The sequence below is a fragment of the Cyprinus carpio genome, chromosome B17 (genome assembly GCF_018340385.1).
Source record: "Cyprinus carpio isolate SPL01 chromosome B17, ASM1834038v1, whole genome shotgun sequence".
Taxonomy (NCBI): Eukaryota; Metazoa; Chordata; class Actinopteri; order Cypriniformes; family Cyprinidae; genus Cyprinus; species Cyprinus carpio.
The window spans coordinates 25,954,749-25,980,381 of record NC_056613.1 but is presented as its reverse complement, the minus strand read 5'-3'; the positions used below and the strand labels follow the sequence as shown (position 1 = coordinate 25,980,381).

Genomic DNA, 25,633 nt, shown 5'->3' with positions numbered 1-25,633 from the left:
GTGAATTAAACAAAGACTACTGGAGTATGATTTACAAGAAAAGACTATTTAAGTATTCAACATTTCTTACTTGCTATTTCCTTGTAATTATATGTGAATTTACTAGCAGTTTCTGAGTGAACATTATTTCAAAGTAAATCCTACATCAAACTGAAACATAGCTTTTGTGCTCACAAAAATCTCTCCTTCATGAGAAAGACGTGGTTAGCTGTGCACAGAGGGTTAGGAAAGAAAGGAGGATTGTATCTGGTTTCAACTGTCTGCCCTGTCTGGAAAAATCTAAGTGCAGTGAAATATATGACCTTACAGTGGGTTAACATCAGCTTTAAGAGTAAAAATCCCTTATAAATCATCCATGTGCAACACACCATAGCCCTTTACATGCTATACGTCCCCATAAATAAAGAAGCAACAGAAACAGAAATACGCAATATAGAAATATGTAAAGAAATGATGAATAGGGATATTTGTACCTGTCTAGCCATGCCAGGAGGCTTTTGGCTGCTCCAATAAGTTCAACCACAGAGGAGAGGAATTCATTTGGGAGCTTGCTAGACGTGTTGCTTTCATACGTAGGGCTCGTCCTTCGTTCTGATGTTGCAGTGTGAAGGCTGTTGGTCACAGCTCTCATCTTTAGCACCAGGTTCTTCAAGTTATCTGTCTCTACACCATAGTTCTGAGGAAGAAGTAGAATTATAGATTTATTGTAAATTATATATTACTGTAAATCCAAAGGATACTTAGTTTTTTACATATATACGCTAGGGTTTACATACAGTAAAATTGAAATAAAATCGCAACATTGTTTAATACGATTATCAAAATGCAAAGGCTGTGATTTAATTAAAGGGGTCCTATTGTGCTTTTTCACTTTTTCAGCTTTAGTTAGTATGTAATGTTGTTGTTTGAGCATTCAAAAAGATCTGCAGGGATCCACAAAGCTCAAAGTCCACTCTAAAAGGAGATATTCTCTTTAACAGAATCATTTAAAGGAGACCCACTATGCCCCTTTTACAATATGAAATATAAATATCAGGTGTCCTCAGAATGTGTCTGTGTAGTGTCAGCTCAAACTACCCCACAGATCATTTATTATATCATGGAAATGGCTATTATGAGAGGAAGCAGAAACATGCTGTTTTTGTGCATATCTCTTTAGATGCAAATGAGCTGCTGCTCCCCGCCCCCTTTTCCAGAATAGAATTGTGCCTTTACAGATATCGTATTACAGATATTCTGATAAAAAACATCTCTTTGGTTTTGATTATCATGTCTTTCGCACTGAAATCATACATTTTAAACCATATTAGTTTAAACTTCTGATATAGGGTGTTCTGAGCTCACACATCCGAATCTCAAATGTGAGATTGAGACTTTTAGCAAACAAAAACTCCATAAAAACTATTTGAAGGTTGCGAGTTGTAAAAATTCCATGATCTAGGACATTTTTTTTTACAGTGTCTGTCACTGTAAAGGCTGTAAGTCTGTCCCTCTCAGCCCCATTTTCACCAATGTTAAATTCAATATGACATCTTACCTGATTATAGTCTATATATGGGTATGTGTCTAAACCACTCAGAAATAGAAACTCAGTATTTTCAGTATTGTGATTTGTCACAATGGCATATTGGATGATGCCTTAAAGTTTAACTGACAGAGTGGATAACTGTATGTGGCAGCGGCAGCGCTTAACATTGTTTGGAGAGGATTAGAGGCATACACACAGAATGCATTCATGCAATTAAACAGTTGACACAACACAACTGACAGGATGGAACAATACAGGGACTGTATTGTTTTCTAAAAAAATGTTTTGACTTAATCTGTCTTAAATGCAGCACTCATGGTGTGAGGTTTTGAAAAACAGCAAGGCACAAAGCACCAACAACTGTTAATTTAATTCATTCATTCATTTCAACGACTGAGGGAGCAATACATTTAATATGTCACTGAACTGATTATTGCTTCAGCAGTGAAACTTTCTTCTGGTAGCATTCCACGCCTATGAGATGTGCACATGCAAGCACCTGATGGATGGAAGTTTGCATTCCACTGCTCCACATTTTTGGTTTCCTTGCATGCCTTTGAATTACAACACTTGTTTGATTTATAAACTAAACTTTATCCTTGATTTGCCTCAGTACAGTTTGTTTGTAGTAGACAAATTCTATCCACCTCTTGCATGCAATGAATAAAGTCTTGTCCCGTAGACGCAGCAAAAAGCAAAGAGACTGTATTGCACACAGTGCAGTTTTATCTACGCTTAGAAGTACCATGCTTGGTGTATCAAATTCAACACCCCTTGCTCAAGTGTTTCATGATGTAAAGCAATTGGACTGCTTAAAATTTCACAGCCCAATTTAGACTCTAAAATTGTTTGGCAAAATGTGTGTTGCTTGATTTAGCTTCTAAACCTGGCATCCCCATGTGCTCTGCTTTTAAAATCTTGTAAAGGACACATCTGAACTGCAGACTAGAGTGTTCCCCCTGCAAAAGTACTGCATCTAAGCCTGATACCCCTTTTTTTCCCCTGATTAAAAAAAAAATAAAATAAAAAAATATACAGTCTACATTAGTGGTTGACCAATATTGGTTTTTTAACAGCCAATGCCGATATCTTGGAAAGCAGGGTGGCCGATGGCCGATATAATTTTATTTAATGTCACTGAAAAAAAATTATACAATTTTTTTTACAGGTAAGTGGTTGCAAACAATTTATTTTAGCTACATTTAATAATAATTTTTTTTTGTAAGTTAGTCGACTAAATTGGTTTATTTAAATGTAGCTAAAATAAATAAATTGCAACCACTTACCTTAAAAAAAAAAAACATTGAATTCAATGAATCATTTTTATTCATTGTATTTAAGAAATTTGAAATGGGTAAAAAAATAAATGTGTAAAATAAACATGCTTATACTTTAAGTGACAAAGTATTTTTCACAAATAAACAAATATTTAATATAAATAAAAAGGAAGTAAACACTGTAACCAACAGGGCACTCAGTATTCTGGGCAGTTTGTGTGCATTGGGAATCACATTTTTTTCAAAAAAAGCAAAGGTAACACTCATTTTACATACAGCACACAGTGAAAATGACATGAATATGACATTGGGCAAAAGCATGAAGCGCAGCATAATTTGAAATCACGAGTTTAAAGTTTGTCGATCGCACATGTCAGTGAAGCTGAACTCTCCTCCTGTCAGCATTCAATTCACACGGACTGACCATCACACAAAGAATACGCGATCATGCAGGACACACATCCACACTTCACAAGATCTCACAGCTGGATTCGACTAAGTTTGCAAGGTTTTTGAAATTAGATGTTCATTAGTCTTTCAAGGATTTGTTTAAATGGTAAAAGTGTAGTTGCTGAATGCTGACGGCAAACGAGAAAGTATTATAATGTTTGCCTTTCTATTACTAACAATATAAAAGCAATCGTTATAATACTTTTTTGTATACATTTTAATTCCTTTGTTTAACCATTCTTTCTGATTATTAGACAGACGTCTATCCGTATTAGACAGAACTGTTAACAACGACAGTGAACAAGAGGGAGAATGTGAGCACTGTGTGTTCAGGCGCTGCGTTGCCACGAACGCATCGGCCAAACAGAAAAACTTGTCGGCCGATGGCGATATTTGAAAAATGGCAAATATCAGCTGATATATCAGCCTTTGTCTACATCAAAAGTATCTGTCTAAAAAGGATATGTATTTTCTCACCCTCATCACTTTCCAGATACTGTATGACCATTTTGCCTACACATTCAAATGTGGCATGTTGTGCCAGGGTTGATGTCAATAACGCAAGAGGTTTATGTATGTCTTGCATCCTTATTGATGTAAAATCTAAAGCAAAGCATTTTAAAGATATTACATTTTGATAGTATTATTGGGTGAACTATTTTTTTAAGCAACAAGCTATTACAGTAATAGCTGTCCTGTGTCCTGTGTAATAGCTGTCCTGTCCTATGGCTCCATAAAAATCTTTTCAGCTGCATATAAAGTAATTCCTGTTAAATAGTTGTCCAGATTTACTGTAAAACCCAATTAAATGTAAATTTAAATTAACTAAATGAAATAATTTATTTCACTTAAACATAACTAAAAGTTCACTGAACTTAACAGAAAAAACGTTACATTTATTGAACTCAGTAACTCATCATATTAAGCTGAACTTCAACTGTTTTTAAGATTAAGAGTTAATATGTTCTTACAATCTAATCAAATGAGTTAGCTTAGTCAATTGTCATGATTTTAGCCTGTGTTTCCCTGTCTTGTGTGTTCAAGGACTTTTATTTTGTATTGTGTTCCTTTTGCTTCTGTGTTCCCTTCCTGTGTTTAGTTTCTGGTTTGCCTCTTCGCTCCCTTCATCTGTTGGCTGCATCCGAAAACTTAGGCAGGTGACTTGCTGCCTCGCTGCCGTATCAGGCAATGACTTTGCAGGCAGCGTTTTTGCACGAAGGCACCTCATGACTGATTTCGGACAGGCTTCTAAGGCAGCATAATGGTTTAATGATCTAAAGTAAAATATAGAGAGCTTTGGTGATATTTAAGTGGATATTTAATTACTGCAATATTAATTTCTCACTAGAAATGACATAAAAAGTGGAAAATGTTGATCAAAAACAAAACATCAACAAACAAACTGACCACCGGCCGCAACTTTCAGACGCCATCTTTATTTTTTGGCTTAACTGTCACAGAATGGAACGCACAGGTTTGTGGGATATCGAAGGCAGCGAAGGATACATCTATGCTGCCTTCAAAAATCAGCCAGATGAAGGCATCTCAGGAGACAGGAACTGAAGCTAACATTGAATTCAGACGTGCCTTGATGCTTTCCTACCTTGTAATGCATCCTCCGAAGGCAGCATTTTTCAGTTTTTGGATGCAGCCATTGTGTTTTTTAGCATAGAGACCCTATTAGTTTCCATAGTAATTCATTAGCTCCACAATCTCCTTGTTAGCCCCTTGTTAACTCATGTATTTTACACCACTGTGTTTCCCTTGTTTTTTGTCAGTGTTTTGTTCTGCTGTCTTCTTGTTCCTTGCATCCCTATGTTGATTGTTTATCTTGTTAACATGCATTAATAAACCTTTTGCACATGGCTCCGTCTCATGACTCGAGGTCCTCAAATCAACATTAATATCAGCATGTTACACTGGTGACGAGTTAATATTAATACCAGACAACTAAACAATCGAAAATGGTATATGTGCTGAAATAAGACAATGTTATAACTCCCCAAAGTGCTTTGGGGTTTTTATTTATTGAATGGTAAGGTTACCTACACCTGACATGGTTTGTAGGAAATGAGAGATTGGTTTCCTCCATCAGGGCATAGACAAAGTTCACAGTATACTCTCACAGATGGGGGCAGGAATTTGCTTCCTGTTCACCATGAAATAGACTTCAGGACACCCCATCAGGGAGAGATCTGGAGTGCTGGTAACACTAACACATAGCACTTTCTGCCTCCAGTACTTGGCCTGAGTGTCTTTAATATAATTTCCAGATATATGAGACAATAGGAGAACTTTTCCATCGATGAGGCTGCTGTGATTTACAGACAAAACAGATGAATAAGGTTTAGGGGGATGATCTGGAAAAATAATCTCTTATTAAATCTACAAGAATCCTTACTGTGATGCATTTCACATAATGTGTTACATCTTCGATTCTGTGTGTATATTACTTTATTATTTTATATGAATATTTCATGCTTTTATTTTTTTCCTCGGCTCTCTGCAATACTTGATTGCAACTGATCAATCAGACATTCTGTGGTCAGGTATTTGCAATAGTGCCTATAAAATTACTTTTAAAAATAATGGTTCTTTATTGGGATCTATGGTTCTATAACATTCATGGCACCTTTCCATTGCACAAAAGGTTCTTTAAGATTTTGAAATGTTTAATGTTAAATGTTACTAAAATGTTCTACATACTAAGGAAATAAAAAGGTTCTTTTAAAAACTGTTCACTGAAAGGTTCTTTTACAGAACTTCTCACATAATAACAATTTAAACAAATTTTTAAATATGAAGCTACAAAAGTCTTCAAGTGGAAGACTACAAGAAAAAGGTAAAAACGGAGGATTTGTGGCCACTGCCTGCTTTTGATCCTAAGCGTCTGGGCCCAATTCTAGCTTTCGGTGCTGGACACTGGGATGTACTGTATCATTTACAAGCATTGACACGACCATCTGTCAAAGCAGCCAAGACCTTCTAAGCATGTCCATGCGTTCATATCAGGTCCTTGTATTTTCTACTCCCCACAGACACCAAAGTCTGTCTGAACCATAGCCATCTCTCATGTAATTATTTCCTTTTTTCAAAAACATACTGTTCTGTATAGTAAACAACATTATTATTCCAAAAAGCTAGTGCACGATACATGTTTTTCTCAAACACGTGTCCAAATAGCAAGTGACTAACTACGTAAATTAGCAGGTCAATGGAAGAAATTAATTCTGTTTGACCAATATTTTTGTGCCAGGAAAATCCTTTAGAAATGTTTAATTGAAGGACTGCATACAGCAGTCACACAATAATAAATGAAGTTCTTTGAATGGATCTATGGGATATTCTTACGCATAGCAGTTGTTTAAAGTAAAATGTGTCCTCCTGTGTGAGCAGCTCTTCATTCTGTGCTGCCTGCTCTCAGTAAGTGTGGTTTGGCAAATGTGTTGACTGTAATAGTAGCTTTACTAGGGCTTGTGCTGAGTGTGGACTGGCAAACACATGCTGGCACTTCAGGCCTGAATTGCTCCAGTGAATAGTATAAGGGGGAGTAATTCATTTTGTACTTCTTTTTTTAATCTTTTGATAAAAATGTACTTTTTGTGAACATACACAAAACTCTTGGAGAGCCAAATTTAGCTTTATTAAAGTTACTGTTTAGTTTAGAGGAAGGGGTAGTTTTAAGGCTAAATTTAGGTTTAAAATCAACACTGTAGTGTAATAACATTGCAATATAATTATATGTAGGTCTTGTAAGTTTAAGTACAATTTAACAGTATGTATGCACACAAAAAGGACATTGTATCAAATTCTTATGTACAGTATATACATAGTAGTAAAATAAAAAAACTGGTAAGTAACTGTAAAACTGGTTAGTAAGTTAAGCTTAAATTGGTAGTCCTTAAATATAAATTTTTAACAGGAAATATGTCATAAATAGGTAATTCATTTAGAGCCACAATAAAGGTGAATAATGACACTAACCAGAGCACAGAGGAGATCTACAGCCTCTAAAACCAGTTCCTGGTGGCCAATGCGGGCAATACCCAGTTCCTCAAGGTCCTGATGGGAGATCCTCAGTAGTTGTTCTCCATTAATCTTCTCTCTCTCAAAGTTGTGCACATACTGTTGTAGACTGTCATCCAGACCTCACATGAAAAGAGGAAAGAAAATTAACTGATATACCCTTATTGAGCAAGGATGCACTAAATTGATCAAAAGGGACAAAAGTGAAAAATGTTTCTTGAGTAGCAAATCAGCATATTATACTGATTTCTGAAGAATCATGTGACACTGAAGACTGGAGTAATGATGCTGAAAATACAGCTTTGCATCACGGGAATAAATTACATTTTAAAACAATCAAATAGAAAACCGTTCTTTTAAACTGAAAATTGTAAAATTTCATATTACCGCATTTTTTATCAAATAAATGCAGTTTGGGGAGTATAAGACTTTTTATTAAAAACAACCCTACACTTCTGAACAGCAGTATATGTAAGATAAATACATAAGATATGTAGGAAAAAAGCAGTATTTCTCTAAAACCGTGCTTCTTTTCTTGACACTGCAACAGGTGTGTATAGAGTTTCCAGACCCCATAAGCATCATGTTGTTTCCACCTGCCTGAGTGTGTACATGTGTGTGTCAAGCTGTTTAAACAACTGACAGGTTTTGTTGTTTTTGCAAAGGGTCAACTATAATTACAGCAAACCTACTAACTCACAGAAAGTACACCTCTATTGCTGAAACTAATGTCAGCAGACTGGTTTAGCTGGATTCTTCAGGGCTTTGTTATGCCTTGTTCAGTTTCTTTACGCATTGATCTGTTTGGAAATGTTGATGTTTTTCCTGCTTCTGTTTCCTTTTTATGTAAATCAAATGAAACTCGGTTGCAAGGATTTGCTGAGCTAGCTCGGAACTTATGTCTGACTCTTGACATGGTGACAAGAGCGCCCTACACCCAGCCAGATACACAATGCACTCAGTCACCCAGGCTGCAGCAGTAGTGAAGGATGGTGAAGGATGGTCTTGTGGGATGAGGGGGATGGGTGTTCACCCAGTCAAAGACACTACAGAAAGAGCAGCTGCGAATGTCTGGCCCTATGCCCTCAGACTCAACAGCTTGACAGGCCAGACAAAATCACAGACCTTAATATTCAATACACAGTCCACCTCCATTTATCTTCAGAAAACTCAAACAAAGTTGAGGCTCTGCTATATCAGTGAACGGTTCATTGTGCAAAAGAAGTACACTTCAGCTTTTCACTTTTAAAAAGAGTAATTGTTATGGAAACAGTATACTTACATGCAAACTGAATGTAATGTTTCTGACACATAATTGCAAGTTATTTACAATTAAATGAAAATGTATAGTTTAAATTTATATTAAATGTAATTAGTTGAACTTTAGAATAGGGATGGGTTTGGGATATACCAGTAAAAATTCTCCCCACAATAAGAATTAGTATTCCTGTGATAATAAATATAAAGCCTAGTTGTTGACATATTTCTGTGTGCAACTGTGCAGAGCAACATGGCGGAAGGAGGACGTGAAACTGAGGAGGAGTATGTCGCGAAATGAGGAGCTCCTTCTACAGTCTGGAATTGGTTTGGTCAGGGCTGTACAGTGCGACAAAAAATCGTACTTAGCCTTTAATAAATGTTCTTCAGTAGCACAGTTTTGCATGTGCATGAACCAATACTGATGATGCATACTGAGTCCAGGCAAGCAGATAAACCCAGAATATAAACACAACGTGCAAAGTTACATTAAATGGTTTCCCACAGAAAACCATTAAAAAGAAAACACAGAACCATTTAGCGCATTATGGTAATATTCCGGGCTCAAGACTAAAAGCTATGAATTACTTCTGTGATGCATATGTGGAGTTTCTGCACAAGGGTGCCCTCCGGCTTTCAGTATGAATTAAACAGTCATTACATTACATGTGTACTCAGTAATGCTCACAACACCAGGGTAAAAATAGGAATGATAATGTTTTTCTCCAAAGAAACATGATTTTTTTTATTTATAAGATTTCCTGAATTATTGTCATTGATATCGTTATCACAATAAATACCAGAAATTATCGTGATACATATATTTTAAGCCCATATCGCCCATCCATACATTAGAATGTTTGTTTTGACCCACTTAAAGGGGTAGTTCACCCAAATATAAAAATTCTGTCATTTACTCACTCTCATGACATGTCAAACCTGTCTGAATTTCCTTCTTTTGCGGAAAGAAATTTTTGGGTGAACTATCCCTTATTATTTGTAATTTAATAATTACTTCTATTGTTTTTGATACATGGTTAAAGTGTACCGCTGAATGAGCTGACAAGGTAAAATAAATAAAATTAAAATATATTTAAACTTAAATTCCATTTAAACAAATATATCAATAATTAGACATTTGTAATGAAGTTGCAAATTTAAAAATGAAGTTGCACTTTAGCACATTTAAAATATATTAACTTTAAATGTAAGATTGAATAAGATGCTACAGTTAAAATTATCATCAAGTCCTTTACATGTGCTTTAGTATGTTAAACATAAAAGTTTACTTTTAAAACATGACAAAAGATAAAAAAAAAAAATTATGTAAAATGTATTTCAAATAAAACTTATTACAATGCACTTAAATGTGTTAAGAAAAATGGTCATGAAAGCGCCTCTCTTTAAGCACTTGAGTAATATTAGTAGATATCAGTGAGTAATACTAGAAATCAGCAACGTTTCTAATTTTATGATATAAAGACCAATACAAAGCAAAAAAACAACAACAACAACAACAAAAAAAACACTAGGATATTGAATAAAGTCCTTCAAATAAATAAATAAATATCAACTAATAAAATCAAAACTATTGTATGAAGCCTAAAAGTATGTAAATTAAGGCAGCTCTAGAAAAGTTTTTAAGTAATTGTTTAACTAAACAGAAATAAATAACCAGGGTGTAATTAAAAATTATGGGTGTAAGTCTTTTAAAGCTCTGTAATTCTAAAATCATAAATAAAACAAACTGATCAGGCTTTCCTCATATAAATCCTTTCAATAATATTATTTTCAGGAAATCTTTCATTTAAATGAATGAATTTCAGTAATTATTGAAAATGCTGCTCATTTGCATATAGAATTAAATGAATGCATATTTATTTCTACATTTAATAAATGTAGAAATCATAATAAACAATTAATGCATACTCTTAGCATAAACAATAGAATTAATTGAATTACTGGCTTATGAGAAGCACAAAGTTATTATTCTCTTTTGTTTTTGTCCGTATTTATAAGTCCTAATTTGTTCCTCACCTGATGTAGGATAAAATCCATGTTAAGCTCAAATCTGATCATATGCACATTTTATAAATGAAGCCCCTAGTGAGGTTCCCACTGCAGAAAAAGTGAGGGCCAGGGTGTTTTTTTTTTTTTACCTATTACAAAATACCACACAGCTAAAACTACACCACGTTTATTCTCTACAGTTTCTTTTGTCCGAGACTTGTTAAAGTATCATGTTTCTGATCAAAATTGGATAATTACACAGTTGGCTCGGTCTATAGTCATGTTTTTGCAAATCTGGCTCTTGCTCTAACAGACTTTGATGTTCACTGATAAACCCAACACCTTGTGCTCTGAAACTAAAACCTGCACATCTGTTCTAACAGGATGTGCCCCCAGCTCTCTGTACAATGCAGAGGCAACCCTTCTCTGCAAGTCTCATAGCGTAAGCGTAAGTCTCGCTCACACAGGCCCCATGTCAACGGAATGGCAGGCTGTGGTTCTCAGGGGTTTGATTACATGAGAGAGAAAGCCCTTCCACCATCCAGAATGAAGGGCCTCCCAGTGGGAGTCTGACCTCCCTCTCCACACATACTCTGTGTTCTCGTATGCAGTGTGTACAATAGCCACTGCCACTGGAACTCTCGCTCCTTCTATTGAGACTTCCAGCAAACCTGTTGAGATTGAAGGAATGTCCACTGTATTTGGGCGGTCGCCCTTTGTGGGAATTCCACAATGGTGCACAATCTCGACAGACTTTGTTATTGTGAAGGCAATAATTAGAAATAATCCTTTGTGTGTGAAACCTCTCATTAGATGCAACAACCAAATGAGTAAACAGAAAGTCACAGAAGGTAAACACGAGCACAGCAGAGATATGGTTAGTGTAAAAAATCAGAAATCAAATAGAACATGCAGTTGCTGTGTGGTAAGTTCTAGAGCTGCACGGTTATGATTAAACTGTTAACCATGACTGATTTTGCTCAAATATAATATGATCAAGACTATTAATCACAATTATTGCACTTTCACATAAGCACAAACTCGCATGAACTGATCGCAGATTTAGCCGCAGCAAATAACACAATAACCGTGTGAAAGAAATCCTAGATTTATTTGAGCAGAGAGATCGCTAAACTCCAATTTACATGTTTGCCGTGTTTTCAGATTAAAATAAAAAAATGAAAATGAAACTTTTCAGTACAAAATAAACAGCACACAAATACTGCAGACAATTATGCTTATTAAAATGAGAGAAGCAGATCACAATTAAAATATGATTTATTCTGCACATCTATTAAATTCTGTTGCATTTGTCAAGATTTGGTACCTGCTAAAAACTGAAGGAGCTTGGGATTCTCAGCAATCATATTATTTAATAAACCCTGCTCCTTTTTTTTTTTAAACATTACTTCGTCTCCTGCTTTCTTCTCTTTCCTGGCTTCCTCCATCAACCTCTCTGTCAATAGTTTCAGGTACCAGACAAAGGACTGCTTTTTGTTATCACACAAGACTTGCTGACCTGATTTTGGGTATCAGATAAAACAGATTTGTTTTTTTTGTTTTTTTAAAAAAGATCTGGTACAGAGACTGGATCTAATATTGCAAAATTAACATGATTAACATGATAACGCCAGTCAGTTTTATTGATTGGATTATAGCAGCTTGTATAACAATACTGTCCATCTGATTTGCAAATGTGCCTGCAGTTCAGCTTAAGAAATCCACACAGAAAAGAAAGGCAGTTTTTTTTTTCACCCCTCATTCTTGAAACAAGAGACAAGAGGGACAAAAAGCTTTTAGAATGTCAGGTTTTAAGACGATGCTCTTGGCCAAATGGCTACTTTGCTACCCTGTTTGTCATTTTAGATGAATAGACAGGGTGGAAAAGAACTGGATAAGACCTTCAGGGACGGGAAACTTAACTGACAGGTTTGCTAAGGGTTACAAACATCATCTCTGTCAGAATTAATTGACAAGAAGGAGGACTAGCTCTGGGTCAGTGAGTTTAAGAATTATCTCTGTAAAATGTATTTGTAAACTAATACATTTCAATGTTTGCATACATAGCCAGCTCTATATGTATGGTTTTTCCTGATGTCATAAACGTGCTCTGTAGCTCACCTGGTACAGCCTAAAGACTTGTAGAAGTAAGCTAAAATGGCATGGTTGCTTTAGCAAATGGGGTTTTTTATGTCATGTTTACTTTTATCACTATCAGTTAGGATTAGGATCAGGGCCCATATTCACAAAACATCTTAAGGCTAAAACTAGCTCATAACTCGCTGATTTAGGAGAAAATCTTAAAAATAATGGCCGTGTCAGTCCTAAATTTAGGACTCTTAAATTTTTGCTCTAAGAGTATTTCACAAAGCATTTTAGCACTAAAACTAGCTCCTAAATCTGTGAAACGTTAGGAGTACTGAAGACACTCCTAAGCCACTAAGACCAAACCCTAAACTATCCTAAAATGGCTGTTGGCTGCAATCTGCCTTGGAACATAAACATTTTAGAAACATTTAACAATAATGAGCTTTTAAGAAGGTATCGCTGTCAGGCTCTGTTCCATGTTTTGTTTGTGTTTTTGCTCCCCATGTGCTCTGTTACTCTAGTTTTCCCAAGTGTTTGATTGTTCATTGTTTCCAGGTGTTTCTGATTATTAGTTGGTTCCCTGCACCTGTCTGTCCTTCCTTATCCAGTCCTTATAAGCCCCAGTGTGTCCAGTGTGTATTTGTCATGTCATCAGCTACGTGTGTCTTCCTGATTATATCCTTGTTTTCATTTTTTTTTTATATTCAAATTCTATTTTATTTTATATTTTACTGTATTTTATGATTGTTTTGTACAGCACTTTGGTCAGTGTAAGCTGAATTTAAATGTGTTTTATAAATAAACTTTTACTTAGTTCATTAACCAGTTGGGCAGTAACAGCTGTTCTTGCTTCCAGTTTGGTTTTCTTTTACGTTTGCATGTCTTAGCCATGATTAAGGCTGTTTATATGAATATTCACTAATTGTTTATTTAGAAGCATACCTGTAAGAGGCTGACAATTAGCTGAACATATGACATTTGCATTTTTAAATTTTTATCTGAATGTGGCAACTTTTTTTCTTTTTAAACCTTTATTTGAATATAGCAACATAATACTGCGCTCCAATATTTCTATGAATAAATTTCTGGCAGAGAATCCTCCTCTATCAGCCAATCACTGTGTGCATAGTTAGTAAGCATGCTGACATCATCCATAGCGAGGAGGTCAACCCCGCTTTTACTCTTGGCTTAAAGGGATAGTTCACCCAAAAATGAACATTTGATGTTTATCTGCCTACCCCCAGGGCATTCAAGATGTAGGAGACTTTGTTTCTTCAGATTTTTAACTCAAACCGTTGCAGTCTGTCAGTCATATAATGGAAGTGGATGGGAATCACGGCTTTGAGAGTCAAAAAGACATACACAAACAAAACCAAATTAAACCCTGAACACAAAAAAAACACACTGATCAATAAACACAAAAAAAAATATATCTTTTCAATAAACCTAACACAATTAATATCCTAATTTTAACCATCAGTCACCCAATCACCCAATTGTTCGAACTGTTCTGAGCACGTCCTGAGCGCGTTCTCAACAGCAGGCATGTGAGGCGTCTTCTTCTTGCTTTATGTCAGATCGTAGACTTATAAGTGCATTTCCACCACAAAATGGACTATTGACACTCTATCTACAATCTCAATTAGGAGTGTCAAAGGTCCACTTGAGAGATAGGTGGAAGTAATGCACTCATAAGTCTGCGATCCGCCTTAAAGCAAGAAGAAGAAGACGCGTGATGCGCCTGCTGTTGAGAACGCGCTCAGGAGAGTTCTAACAGTTCGGACATTGCGTGATCAATCTTGGTTTGTGTTCTACTGAAGAAACAAAGTCCCCTACATCTTGGATGCCCTGGGGGTAAGCAGATAAACATCAAATTTGCATTTTTGGGTGAACTATCCCTTTAAGACTGTTAGACATTAAGACTATTTAGGAGAACTCTTAGTGGTAAGATAAAATGTTTTGTGAATACAGGCCCTGGTTAAGTGTATATGGGCTGTTCTTGATAGAGCATTAACATTTTAGTGTCACTCACTGGACACTGCATTTCCAATACAAACAACAACCAGCATAATAAATGGCACTTTTCCACTGCATGGTACGGTTCGGTACAGTTCAGTTTTGAGGGGCTTTCCACTAGGTACAGTACCTGGTACCTGGTACTTTTTCAGTACCACCTCGGTTGGGGTTTCAAGTGGACTGTACCATTACCAAAATGCAACGTGTAAACTCTGCTGATCACTGATTTGCCGTAGAGAATTGTCACTACCTGCATCTGAACTTGCAACACAAGACACAAAAGAACCGCTAGATTTAAATCAGCACAGCCAGCGAAGGATAGAACGCAACTGTTTTGAAAGAGCGGACCTTTTTTCTGTTGAGGAAGTACAGACGTTTCTCTCATTGATAGCCGATGAGCGGATCCAGCAAGAGCTTGATGGGGCGACGCGGAATAAAAACGTTTTTCAGGAGTCACAGCAGTAGAGGCGGAGCAACTATAATGACATGTGAATAATCCCGCCCACTCTAAAGCGATACTAAACTGCAGTGGAAACGCAAACCGAGCCGAGCAGTGCCGTGCCGAGTCGAGTCGTAGCACGCAGTGGAAATGCACCATAAGCGTTCACGTCAAACCTGAGGTATACTTTTGGAATTAACCAATTGTGCTCTCTAACTTGTGCATGCGTCTAGTATTATTTGTCCTCAGTCCCAGCTATTGTTTCACAGCTGAAGAAGGAATGGAGTAGACAGAACAACAACAAAGTACTGGAGGATGCTACAACAATGATGACATTTTGACATCCATTTTACTGGTCATTATTCCTGAAAAAGAAATAGCACAGACACTGGACAAAGATGAAACTTTCTAGTGAGTGAACTGCGTGTGCTCTTATATTTTGACTAGATTGAGCTTAAGGTAATTGGTGGGACTTCCCTACTTTGCTTCCCATTTAGTGCTGCAATTTCTGATTTTAATTTTTCTGCTAATGCTTGTGAGCACGTCTTTAAAAATTATGGTGTGATTTGTATAATAATTCAATGCAGGTGTTTTCACACATTCCACTAGTCTGCACACAGAAACTGTGTGGTTTCTGCCCAGCAGCCATTCATAGACAGACCTGTATGTGTTCTCAAGCTTGCCAAAATCTCCTCATTAACTCCTTATACAGTAATTGCTGTGGCTGAACAGCGCAGACACCATGAAAATCAGTCTGAGAGACCAGTAATCAGAAGTAGCTTTGAAAACAAAAAGTCATCTGTGACTGGGTCTACCCTTACCAAACTCTGCCACATTGCCTTCTGCCAAACCATAATTACAGAGACAAACCTCCCATGTTACCTCCATATCTTAACAACTGCCTTGTCACACCCTTATTTTAGCATAGAACATGTACTGAACCAATGGAAAACATATCAATTATGAAATTCCTGCATCATTTTTCAACTTGCTGGTTGCAAACAGACCCAATATAGAGCCAGAAGACAACATAAACCTCAAAAGAATGTGTTGCCCTTTCTTTGGGTGGTTGTGGATCTTCCTGCTGAAAGGAGCTAAAGTGCAATAATACATTTCAAAGAAATACTACAGTTTTTTTCTTCACTTCTCTATGGGCAACACCATTGTGGATGCTCTGCACTTCTCAAAACTACAGAAAAATAAGTGATACTAGCCCAAAACAAGAGCTGAATACCAATCATTTTAAAGTGCAATAATTTTGTACAGTCCTCTGTTCATTTTGTTACTTTCTTGCAGCATATGTCGACATACAGGCCAGTATTGCCTAATCCTTGGGCTACTTTACCACTGTTGCCATGGGTTGTTTTTGATGGGTTGAAGCGATCCCAATAATGCAATATTTAGCCCCTGAAACTCAAATTTTACTGAGAAAACCCACCAAAAAAAAGTGTATTTTAACCCCCCCACCCCCACTCCGGGACGTGAGTTTTACCGGGGAAAAATCCTTAAATTCTATCTTTCAGCTCATGTCATAACAAGCTAAAAAGTAAACCTTCTTACCTTCACTTGGTACTATCTGCACAAATGGCAGGATGGAACATGATATAACTGCATGTGTGACCACAAGCCAATTTGTTGACATGCTGCAAACTTCACCCACCATAATTTTGTTGGTAACAACAAACAACAACAACAATAATAAAATACAATAAATGGAGAATTCTTCAAGAAAAAAATCATTTTGCTCTTTGCATGTTTCTATTATCAGCATATTTTAAGCCCACTTGCAAATCTTTGTAATAAAGCAAATAGTAAATTGAAACTAGTTTCTTTATTTGATTGTACTAGATGGATTATCACAAATCTGCAGTTGTCATCACTCTACAGTTCTACAAAGTGCTATAGCTGCTAGTTACAGCTTGAAATAAACATGAATGAAAATCAGTGTTGAAAGTGTTGAAAGAAACAGTACAACTTACTGAAATGTATATCATGTCTCATGCAATCACTCAGTGTTTCAACTGCAGAACAATGTCAATAAAACTGCTTGTAAACAATATTTACATTTACAAAGCCAGTGTCCATAATTTGTAAGTTAGCAAGAAAAAATATAACTTCTAAAAGGGGCATTTTGATAAATACACTAGTCAGCATTTGAAGTGGATCAAAACCTTTGATCAAAGTTGTCCTAAAACTTAAAAACAAAATGCGTTCTTGTCTTAGGACAACTTTGATGAACTTTTTTGATCCAAATGTTGACTACTGTATACAATATATTACACATTCATTATATTTTAGTTACTTAACATTGTCTTTATTATTTAATGCAATTTTGAATAAAATAAATTACAGTTTAAATGTTTATATTTCAACAACAAACGGGAGCTGAAACATTATATAATTAAAATGTTGATATAAAAACGTGTGAAATTTAAATATTTATATGCAACTCAGTTTTTACTTGAGCGATGATTATTAAATAAATGTGATTAATTAATTGATTATTAATTAAACGTTCCCTTTCAGTTTTTCAGTTAAACTGAAATGTTCAACTTGGTACCGCCCAGCCCTACAGGTCACAGAGGGTTGAAGACAGTGCTGTAAGTCTGCTAACTCTCTCCCAAGAAAAATGGATTTTAGACACAACAATGTTACAAAGGAAAATGTTTTCATTTACTAATCAACTGTAGTGCATGAATGCATCACTCCAGTGACATATTAAGTTTCACTGAAGTTATGCAAGTTAACTCCTTAAACTTAAGCATAAAAGTACAGTAGATTAATATGTTATGAACGTATGAATAGATCCTGAGTGAATACTGTGAGAATGGATAAAGGATATTATGGCTGGTGTCTTTCAAAGAGTGTGAAAGGTTTTGCTGTAGATGAGTCACATCTACCAAGCTGTTCTCAGTGAATGACAGCATGAGCGACTGACTCAACCCTGTTACTCTCGTATCTCACACAAACACAAACCCCTCTGACTGACGCACATGAGACTGATGTCAAGCATGTACATGCATTTTTGAGATGACATGCTGAACTGGTCTTTTTGCAATATGTAAATTATTTTTCCCTAAAAAAAAAAAAAAAATCCCAGTCTTTTTAATACAAAGCAAATCATTTTTAACCTTGTCAGGATACAGACATTTGCCTGATCATACACAAGTATGCAATGAACAAAGACTCAATAAATGAAGGTATTTGAAGGTAAATGAAGGTAAGGTTTTTTTGTTTTGTTTTTTTACAGCAGTGGCCACATAAAGGCGAGAGTAGGATTTCCCATAATGCCCTGATGCAGTTCTGGCTCTTTGTCTGTGCATGCACTGTAACACCCTTCCTCTGTTTACCCAAATGCAGGTGCTGGATGAGGAGTATTATAATGTGACCTTTACACTGTGCAATGGGAGACCCAATTCTTTTGTTTCATACTTTCATACTTTTCTCCAGCTGGTAAACACCTTTGAACTACCATTGGTCTTTGGTGAATACATAATAGGTAGGTGTGGCTATATGGCTCTGCCTTCTTTGATGTGGAAATCCCATTCATTTTTTCTTTTCAGTCGCAAGTAAGAAAAAAGGAAACAGCTGCTTTATAGTAGAAATTGAAATTGTAATTCTAACTGAATGTGATTCCATTTTTCATGTTTAATACTGTAAAGCTACTGTGCAAATAAACGCGAAGTGACTGGACTGGAGTGCCGAATTTCAGAGCTGGTGCAAACATATGCACGATTGCTATGATCTGATGTTTTCTTAACTGCTATTTTTCATCAAAGTCATTATTTTTTTTTTTTTTAAGATTTATTTATGGACTTTTTATGCCTTTATTGGAAAGGACAGTGTAGAGTAGACAGGAAAGTGTTTTTTTGGTGAAGAGAGAGGGGAGCGGGATCGGCAAAGGACCACGAGCCAGGACTCGAACCCGGGTCGCCGTAACATGAGGGTGTGTATAAAGTGACAGATCTTTTTAATGGCATGAAGTTTAAATTTTCCCCATAATAAAGGAACTCTCTAAAGAACTGAATATGGTCATTAAACTCTAACTTTGCCCAGAACTCATTTCTGTCCCTTGAACTTGTGTATTTAATAGGCATTCCATTCGTTCCTGAAGATTAGCCTTTTGCCGTAGTGAACCCACAGTGTCCCATCCAACTTTCTGCCTGGCTAGGCACCCATGGAGGGGCAGTGAACTGTGTGTGATGTGTTTATCTGAGGTTACATTTCCCCTGTTGCATTAAGCTGCATGTTTATAGAGATCTCTGCTCTTATACTGGCACTACAAAGCTACAGTGATCTGGGAGATTCACATTGTGTTGTTCAGTTCTGAATGCAAAAAAACAGCAGGCTCACACCTTGTCAACTCCATGCTTTTAAAAACGGAGCATGGATTCATGCAAATATCAACGGATTTTCAAAGTGGGATCAAAGGTCTTTTGTGGAAAAGTAGAGTGTGCTGGAATGAAAATGTATGAGAAAGAGTCAATGCCATAAAATTCTGTATTTGTGTCTGCATTGTCTTTAAGAAAACTAAAACACTTCTATTCTGCACACTACAAAAATACATTCCTGTCAAATTAAAGAAGAGAACAGGAAATGTCAGGCACCTCTTCCATTTAAACTTCAACAGAGAGTCTCCATTAAATATTTACGAGAATCTCATGAAGACAACATATGGTGATGCCAAGATCTAAGGGTTCGCATATGGTGTTGTGGTTACGTGGATGGAAAACATTAGATTAAAGCATTAATACAGTAGAAAAGGTACACTTGTTGGTTTCACATCACTGGTAGCCTAACCCAACTTGTCACCATTATGTTTAGTTAGTTTCAGTTTCATGATGTTTTAGTTTGTATTCTTTAGTTCCTGTCTACCTTTGTTTGATTTTTCCCGCTTGTCATTTGTTGTCATGGTTTATGATTTGATTAGTTATGGTTTAAGATGGATGTCATTAACCTTGGTTTTTTGTTAGTATTTAAAGGGGTCAGTGGATGCTAAATTCACTTTTACATTACTAGGGTTGGGTATCGTTTGAATTTTATTAATTCTGATTCTGCTTATTGATTCTGATTCTTTTTGATTCCCAGTTTCGATTCCAATGTGATTAAACAATGATATCAAACATTTTTTTGCAAACCATTTATTGAAGCTGAATACCATGAACAAAAATCAACAGGTCACATAAAAACTGGACTCTTTAAGAGCTGTTTGTGTGCAAAATAGAACTGCATGATTCTGGATAAATTGATTTTTTTTTTTTTCCCAATGGAAGTTGAGGTTCTCTCCTGATTCTAAAGAAAAAAACATTAGACAACTAAACAAAATCACATGTAATTTATGAATTAATGATTAAATGACTCACTCAAGATGTACTTGTTTCATTACTGGATGAATCAGTGTTCTTGAACGAATCTCTTGTATGATTTAAAGACAAATACATTTTAACAGCCCCTTTTTGCCACCTACTGGCATAACAAAGTAATGATAAATCTTCATTTGAAGTGTCAAATTACTTTCAAAAGGTGATTTACTCTATTTTAATCGCTACCGTACACATTGTACACACAGTTTATATCTGAACTATAAACTTTTATCCCAGTACTTCTGTGATTAGAATGATTGTGATAAGAATGTTTGTGGTTGAAAAGACTGTGAAGCTGTTTCATTCATACATTAGGTCAATGACAGCGTGAACGCAAATTTAAATGTTCAAATCACACTGATGTTATCGTACGCTGCAGGGATGAACCAATAAGTGATCACAAGATTGTAATCGCACACGTCAAAGGTTGAGGAATGAAACAGACAAATCATTGTAATTTAGGAATAGAATCACGTTGGTGTTTGAATCGTGTTCGCGATCTTAACAATCTATTTAATTAAAGTGCTTTGTCATGTTGGTGGTGACAGCTCTCTTGCAACATGTTTAGCTGTCAAAGATATTATAGCTTTTTTGCCTTCTGATCGCACATGTAGCCAAACTTTGGAACACTTAGATTAGCGAGCAAGGTCCTGACAGATCGCTAGGTCCGTTCCTCACAGATGAAGAAAAAAGAAAAAAAAAAAAAAAACTCATAGGAATCGATAGGCGGAATTGAAATTTTAATTTGACAACAAGTATTCGATTCCTGACCTTAATTATTCGATTCCCAATCCTAGTGTGTACACATCCACCCTATGATGATAAAAATCCACCCAGTGTTTAATAATTTCCCCTTTTTTCAAATCAGGCCGTTCTCAGCTTCTTGTCTGTGTGATGTCACACGATTGAGAGGGGCGGGGTGAGCAGAGCTCATTAGCATTTAAAGCAACATGCAAAAAAAACGGTTGATATCTGCAGGTTGACAAGGTATAAAGGTTATTGTTTTACACTACCATTGAGAAATTTTAACCAAAGTATGTTATAGACCTTTTATTAAGACCCTAAAGAATCATACTAACTTGTGGAAAATGGGCATTTTTTTTTTATTTAGTTTCCCGTGTTCAGGTTCCGGTCGCGTTTGTGTTATGAGTGTCGTCTACTACCTTCTGTCCTGTTAACCCATGCTTTATTATTAAAGACTTTCTGCTGGATATTTGATCTTGTATCATGTCTGTTCTTCTGCAACACTTTTTGACACTTATCAAATTAGCAAAATGCTCTTTAACAAATATATTCCTGTCATTCAAGTTTATAGATATGAAAATATTTGAAAGAGTCACTGTAGAGGGTTGTGCATTTGTGATTTGGTTAGCAAGGTAACTTTGTGTAGTTTGTGAAAAAGTAGCAAGTAATTGTTACCATACTTTTAGCAAAGAAAATCTTTTATAATTTCATCCATCTCCAGGTTGATTAAGATGATCTTTTTTTCCCCAGAATATCTTAAAATATCACCGCCACATCTATTAGATGTCATGGTTTGGAAATCCATTTATTTTGAATGAGATCATTGTTAGAAATGTACATTTTGAGGTGGGACACTGGAAAAGTTAGAGACAGGTTTTATGGTATGAATAGTTTTAGGGATTGGTTAAGAGTAGGTGTCGGATTAATGTTTTAATCTGACATAATTACAGAAATTAATTACACATGTAATTACATGCAGGTATAGTTTTTAAATATATGTACAATGTAAAGAAATATAGAGCAAAATAAGTGCAATGTAACAAATAATTAATATGTTAACAGCGTTAAACAGGTTTGCATTAATGTGTTATTATCGTGTGAACTCTGACAGCCCTAAATTCAACACAAGAAAATTTTCTTAACACACAACTTGAAGTCGGACGTTTTTCCTCCTCCTTTTGACTGAAAGGATATAGTCAGCTTTGATCATCTGCAGTTTTTAATAAGCCAATATCCGATAAAATGCATCTCTATTTGTATTGTGCTTTGCATCATTTAGGTCATTTATAGGTTTTGTAACTCAATCATCTCAGTAGTTTGAAGTAGTTTTTTGGATGCTTCTGAAGATTTAAAAAAAGAATGTAAGGCACCCAGCTGTCCTTAAACAAGTGTGGGAGTAGGACTGAAACATAACTCGTAAGTGTGAAATTATTCACTCAAATTTCTGCAGAACATTCCATGAATACACTCCAAATCAGAAAAAGTTTTAAAGACTTGACATTCAATTTTTACTGTTTGTTCATGCATGTTCGCATGGGAGAAAGTGTGAGAATGGGAAATTGTGTTCAAATCAACTAGACCATTTTTCAACATCAGAAGCAAAAATTAAATAAATAAAAAAGCTAAAACTATAAAGCTAAAGCTATCAATAGCATAACACGAGGTAAAGTACATGATGCATCTTAGTAAATATAAATTAAATACACCTGGCAGGTAGGCTACTCTTTCCTGGGAGAAAAAAAACCTCTCATGAGTACAAAGAAACCCAAAAATAAATAAAATGACACAGAGTAAAGAGAAGGCTCCACATGAACCACTATAAACCAGTTTAAAGCCTTGGGGCATTTCATTCAACAGAAAACGGTTGCTCTTTGTTCTTTTTTTCTGGATGTTGGCAATGTAGTACAGTTTACACTTCCATATCACTGTATGTGCTCAAAGGCTATTCAAATTTAATTTAGAGTCATCTGGCATGAGTAGCAGATAAAGACTTAGGCTGGTAACTGAATGTTGTTGGTTCAAACCCTGCAACGGTTGATCCATTAACTGTCACCATTGTGTCACCATTGTGCCCTTAAGCAAGTTATAACTCCAGGATGCCTGCACTCAATAAGTGTCAATATGTGCACTGTCAGACAAATGACAAATTAATGTGTGTTCCTTAAATTAAATCATATAAAGGACTCACAACAACGATGTAAAATTATAACATTAATTACATATAGGGGAAAACATAACTTTTTACTGAGTTCTTATGTCTTAGGTGCCTGGTCAAATTCCAGAAAAATTTGCCCATGTAAAGATCTGAAAATACATTTTATTACTTTAAGGACAAATAAACCAAGTAAACAACTGAACTACATTTTTTTTCTTCTATGAATCATATTTAGACCAGTGTGCCAACCTTCAAAGACCCACTGATACAAAAGCCTTTGATCTGATTTCAACAAAACTTAATTATTCTTTGAAAAAAATTACTTAGGCCTATGCTTGGGACATCATAGAAAAGCACATATTTCTAAACTGATAATCTGATACTGATAACTGATAAATCGCACATGTATGGTTGTTGGCGTTTCATACAAAATATATATTTTTTAGAATTTTTAGAAAAATAATGTTCACCACTAACAACCCAACATAACACTTAGTGAACCATAAGCGGATGGTACAAAAACATGATGATGATAATGATGATGATAATAAAAACAAAAAAAAACAACAAACATAACTCTATTAATAACAGGTGGTCCAGTTCACATTTGACTCCTACATTATGACTCGTACATTGATCTGTCCTTCCATTGATTAAACATATAAATACCACAACCAGAACTCGATTCGAATTCACGCAAGACATTGAATTTGACTTGCATTCACACTTGGACAAGTTTACTTTCAATATAAATGTAATTCACTACACGAGCAAGTTCTTCAACACTGAAGAATAGTCCTTTATGTGACAATCATCTGCTCTGATGGCAGTGTATAATTATCTTCTAGAAGTCAAAAACGATGAACGGTTTGATACTGTCTTCAACAATCACAGAAAATGCGTGCATAACAATCAAAAATGCGCAGTAAATCGGGATGTTCATTTCATAAATGCATTTCTTTTTCTGCCACACGATAGGATCATGAGTCTCTTTAAACATACAGGTTTGTTTTGTTTGAGCTTGAACATTGCTGACACACTAATCTTGGTTTCATCGAAAGTGCAGATAAACAAAGCACACGCTCCAGATTCTTACACTGGCTATCTAAACCGAGAGAGACCATTTATATCTAAAAAAAAAAAAAAATACAAACAGCATACATATTATGCAGGAACTAGATCCAAAACTCACCTCCCATCCAGTCAACAACCTGTTTTGGTGTCCACCTTGTTACCGGATCCATTGCTTTAAAACTTCAGTCCAACCGGTTAGAGCTATTCTCAAACGAGATTAATAATAAAGAAATTGTAAGTACGTAAAGCACCAGCGTAGGATCGGCGCTGTGAAATAAGATCATTCTTTCACTTTGGGCTCTAGAAATCCAGAAGCATGCACGGCTCGCGAGATATCTCCATTTATACCAGCCGATTCTCTCGCATGGACTGAGCGATCAGGATAAACTCACGAGGAGGAGAAGAGTTCATCTGCAGGCACATGTATCAGATTTCAGTGTGTGAACCGCCCCTCAGACCCACGGGGGAGGAGCAACGAGAAGTTATTATACTATTGTTAGAGTCTCCCGAGTTTGTCTTTATATAGGCTATAACCTTTAATTAATCATTAGCTTTCAAATTAGGAATGTGAGTCATGTATGACATCATTATCGGAGGAAAGGAGACTCATTTGTAAAGTACCAAACTTAATCAAATGTTTTGAATATTTTAAATAGCAATGTTAAACCAGCATACAAACAAATCTGCACTTGTTATTAAATGTTTCTTGGTGAACTAAGTTTTTTCGTTTCTTTAAAGGTTATTTATTAAGACAATTAAAATGAAACTTGTCCCACTTTATATTAGATGTCTTTGATAACATCAAATAATAATAATCGTTTGGTACACTTGTGTATTGCAGATACACAATAAATCATTTGGTAACGCTTGGTCATTCTTACTATTCGGTGCCATTTCAGCTTGGTAACGTTCCATATTTATTTATTTATTTTTTTAATTTCCATGATGTAATCATTTTATCTGAAGAAGGGCTTGTTACACTATAAGAAAAATATGTGGGTCCAGCTCAGGATATTATTCTTTAATATTTTTTCACGAAATTCCTCAGATGTGCAAGGACCAAATGTCCACCCTGTTACAGGAAATTCTCACCTCAATAAACAAGTGTTTTGAATGCACAGTTATTGTTATATACTTATTCTAAGATCTAAAATGTCCCTCTCTTTACTCTGCAAATTTATTTTAACAAAGTGTTCATAATCGGGC

At 35.7% G+C, this 25,633-nt stretch overlaps 1 protein-coding gene across 3 annotated transcripts in view; it reads right to left on the bottom strand.

Annotated features, from left to right (window-relative positions):
• Nucleotides 1–24,872, bottom strand: part of LOC109077194 (connector enhancer of kinase suppressor of ras 3-like) — a 58,723-nt gene extending 33,851 nt beyond the window's left edge. For 2 of the 3 annotated variants that reach the window (XM_042742940.1, XM_042742941.1), the window contains exons 1-3: nucleotides 24,546–24,872; nucleotides 7,240–7,403; nucleotides 474–676 (exon numbers count right to left, since the gene is read on the bottom strand). In XM_042742940.1, coding sequence (XP_042598874.1) covers nucleotides 474–676; nucleotides 7,240–7,403; nucleotides 24,546–24,597 — 419 coding nt within the window. In that variant the 5' untranslated portion in view covers nucleotides 24,598–24,872. The remainder of the gene's footprint in view (nucleotides 1–473; nucleotides 677–7,239; nucleotides 7,404–24,545) is intronic. The other variant, XM_042742942.1, reaches the window with a different exon arrangement.
• Between the last annotated feature and the right edge of the window lie 761 nt (nucleotides 24,873–25,633).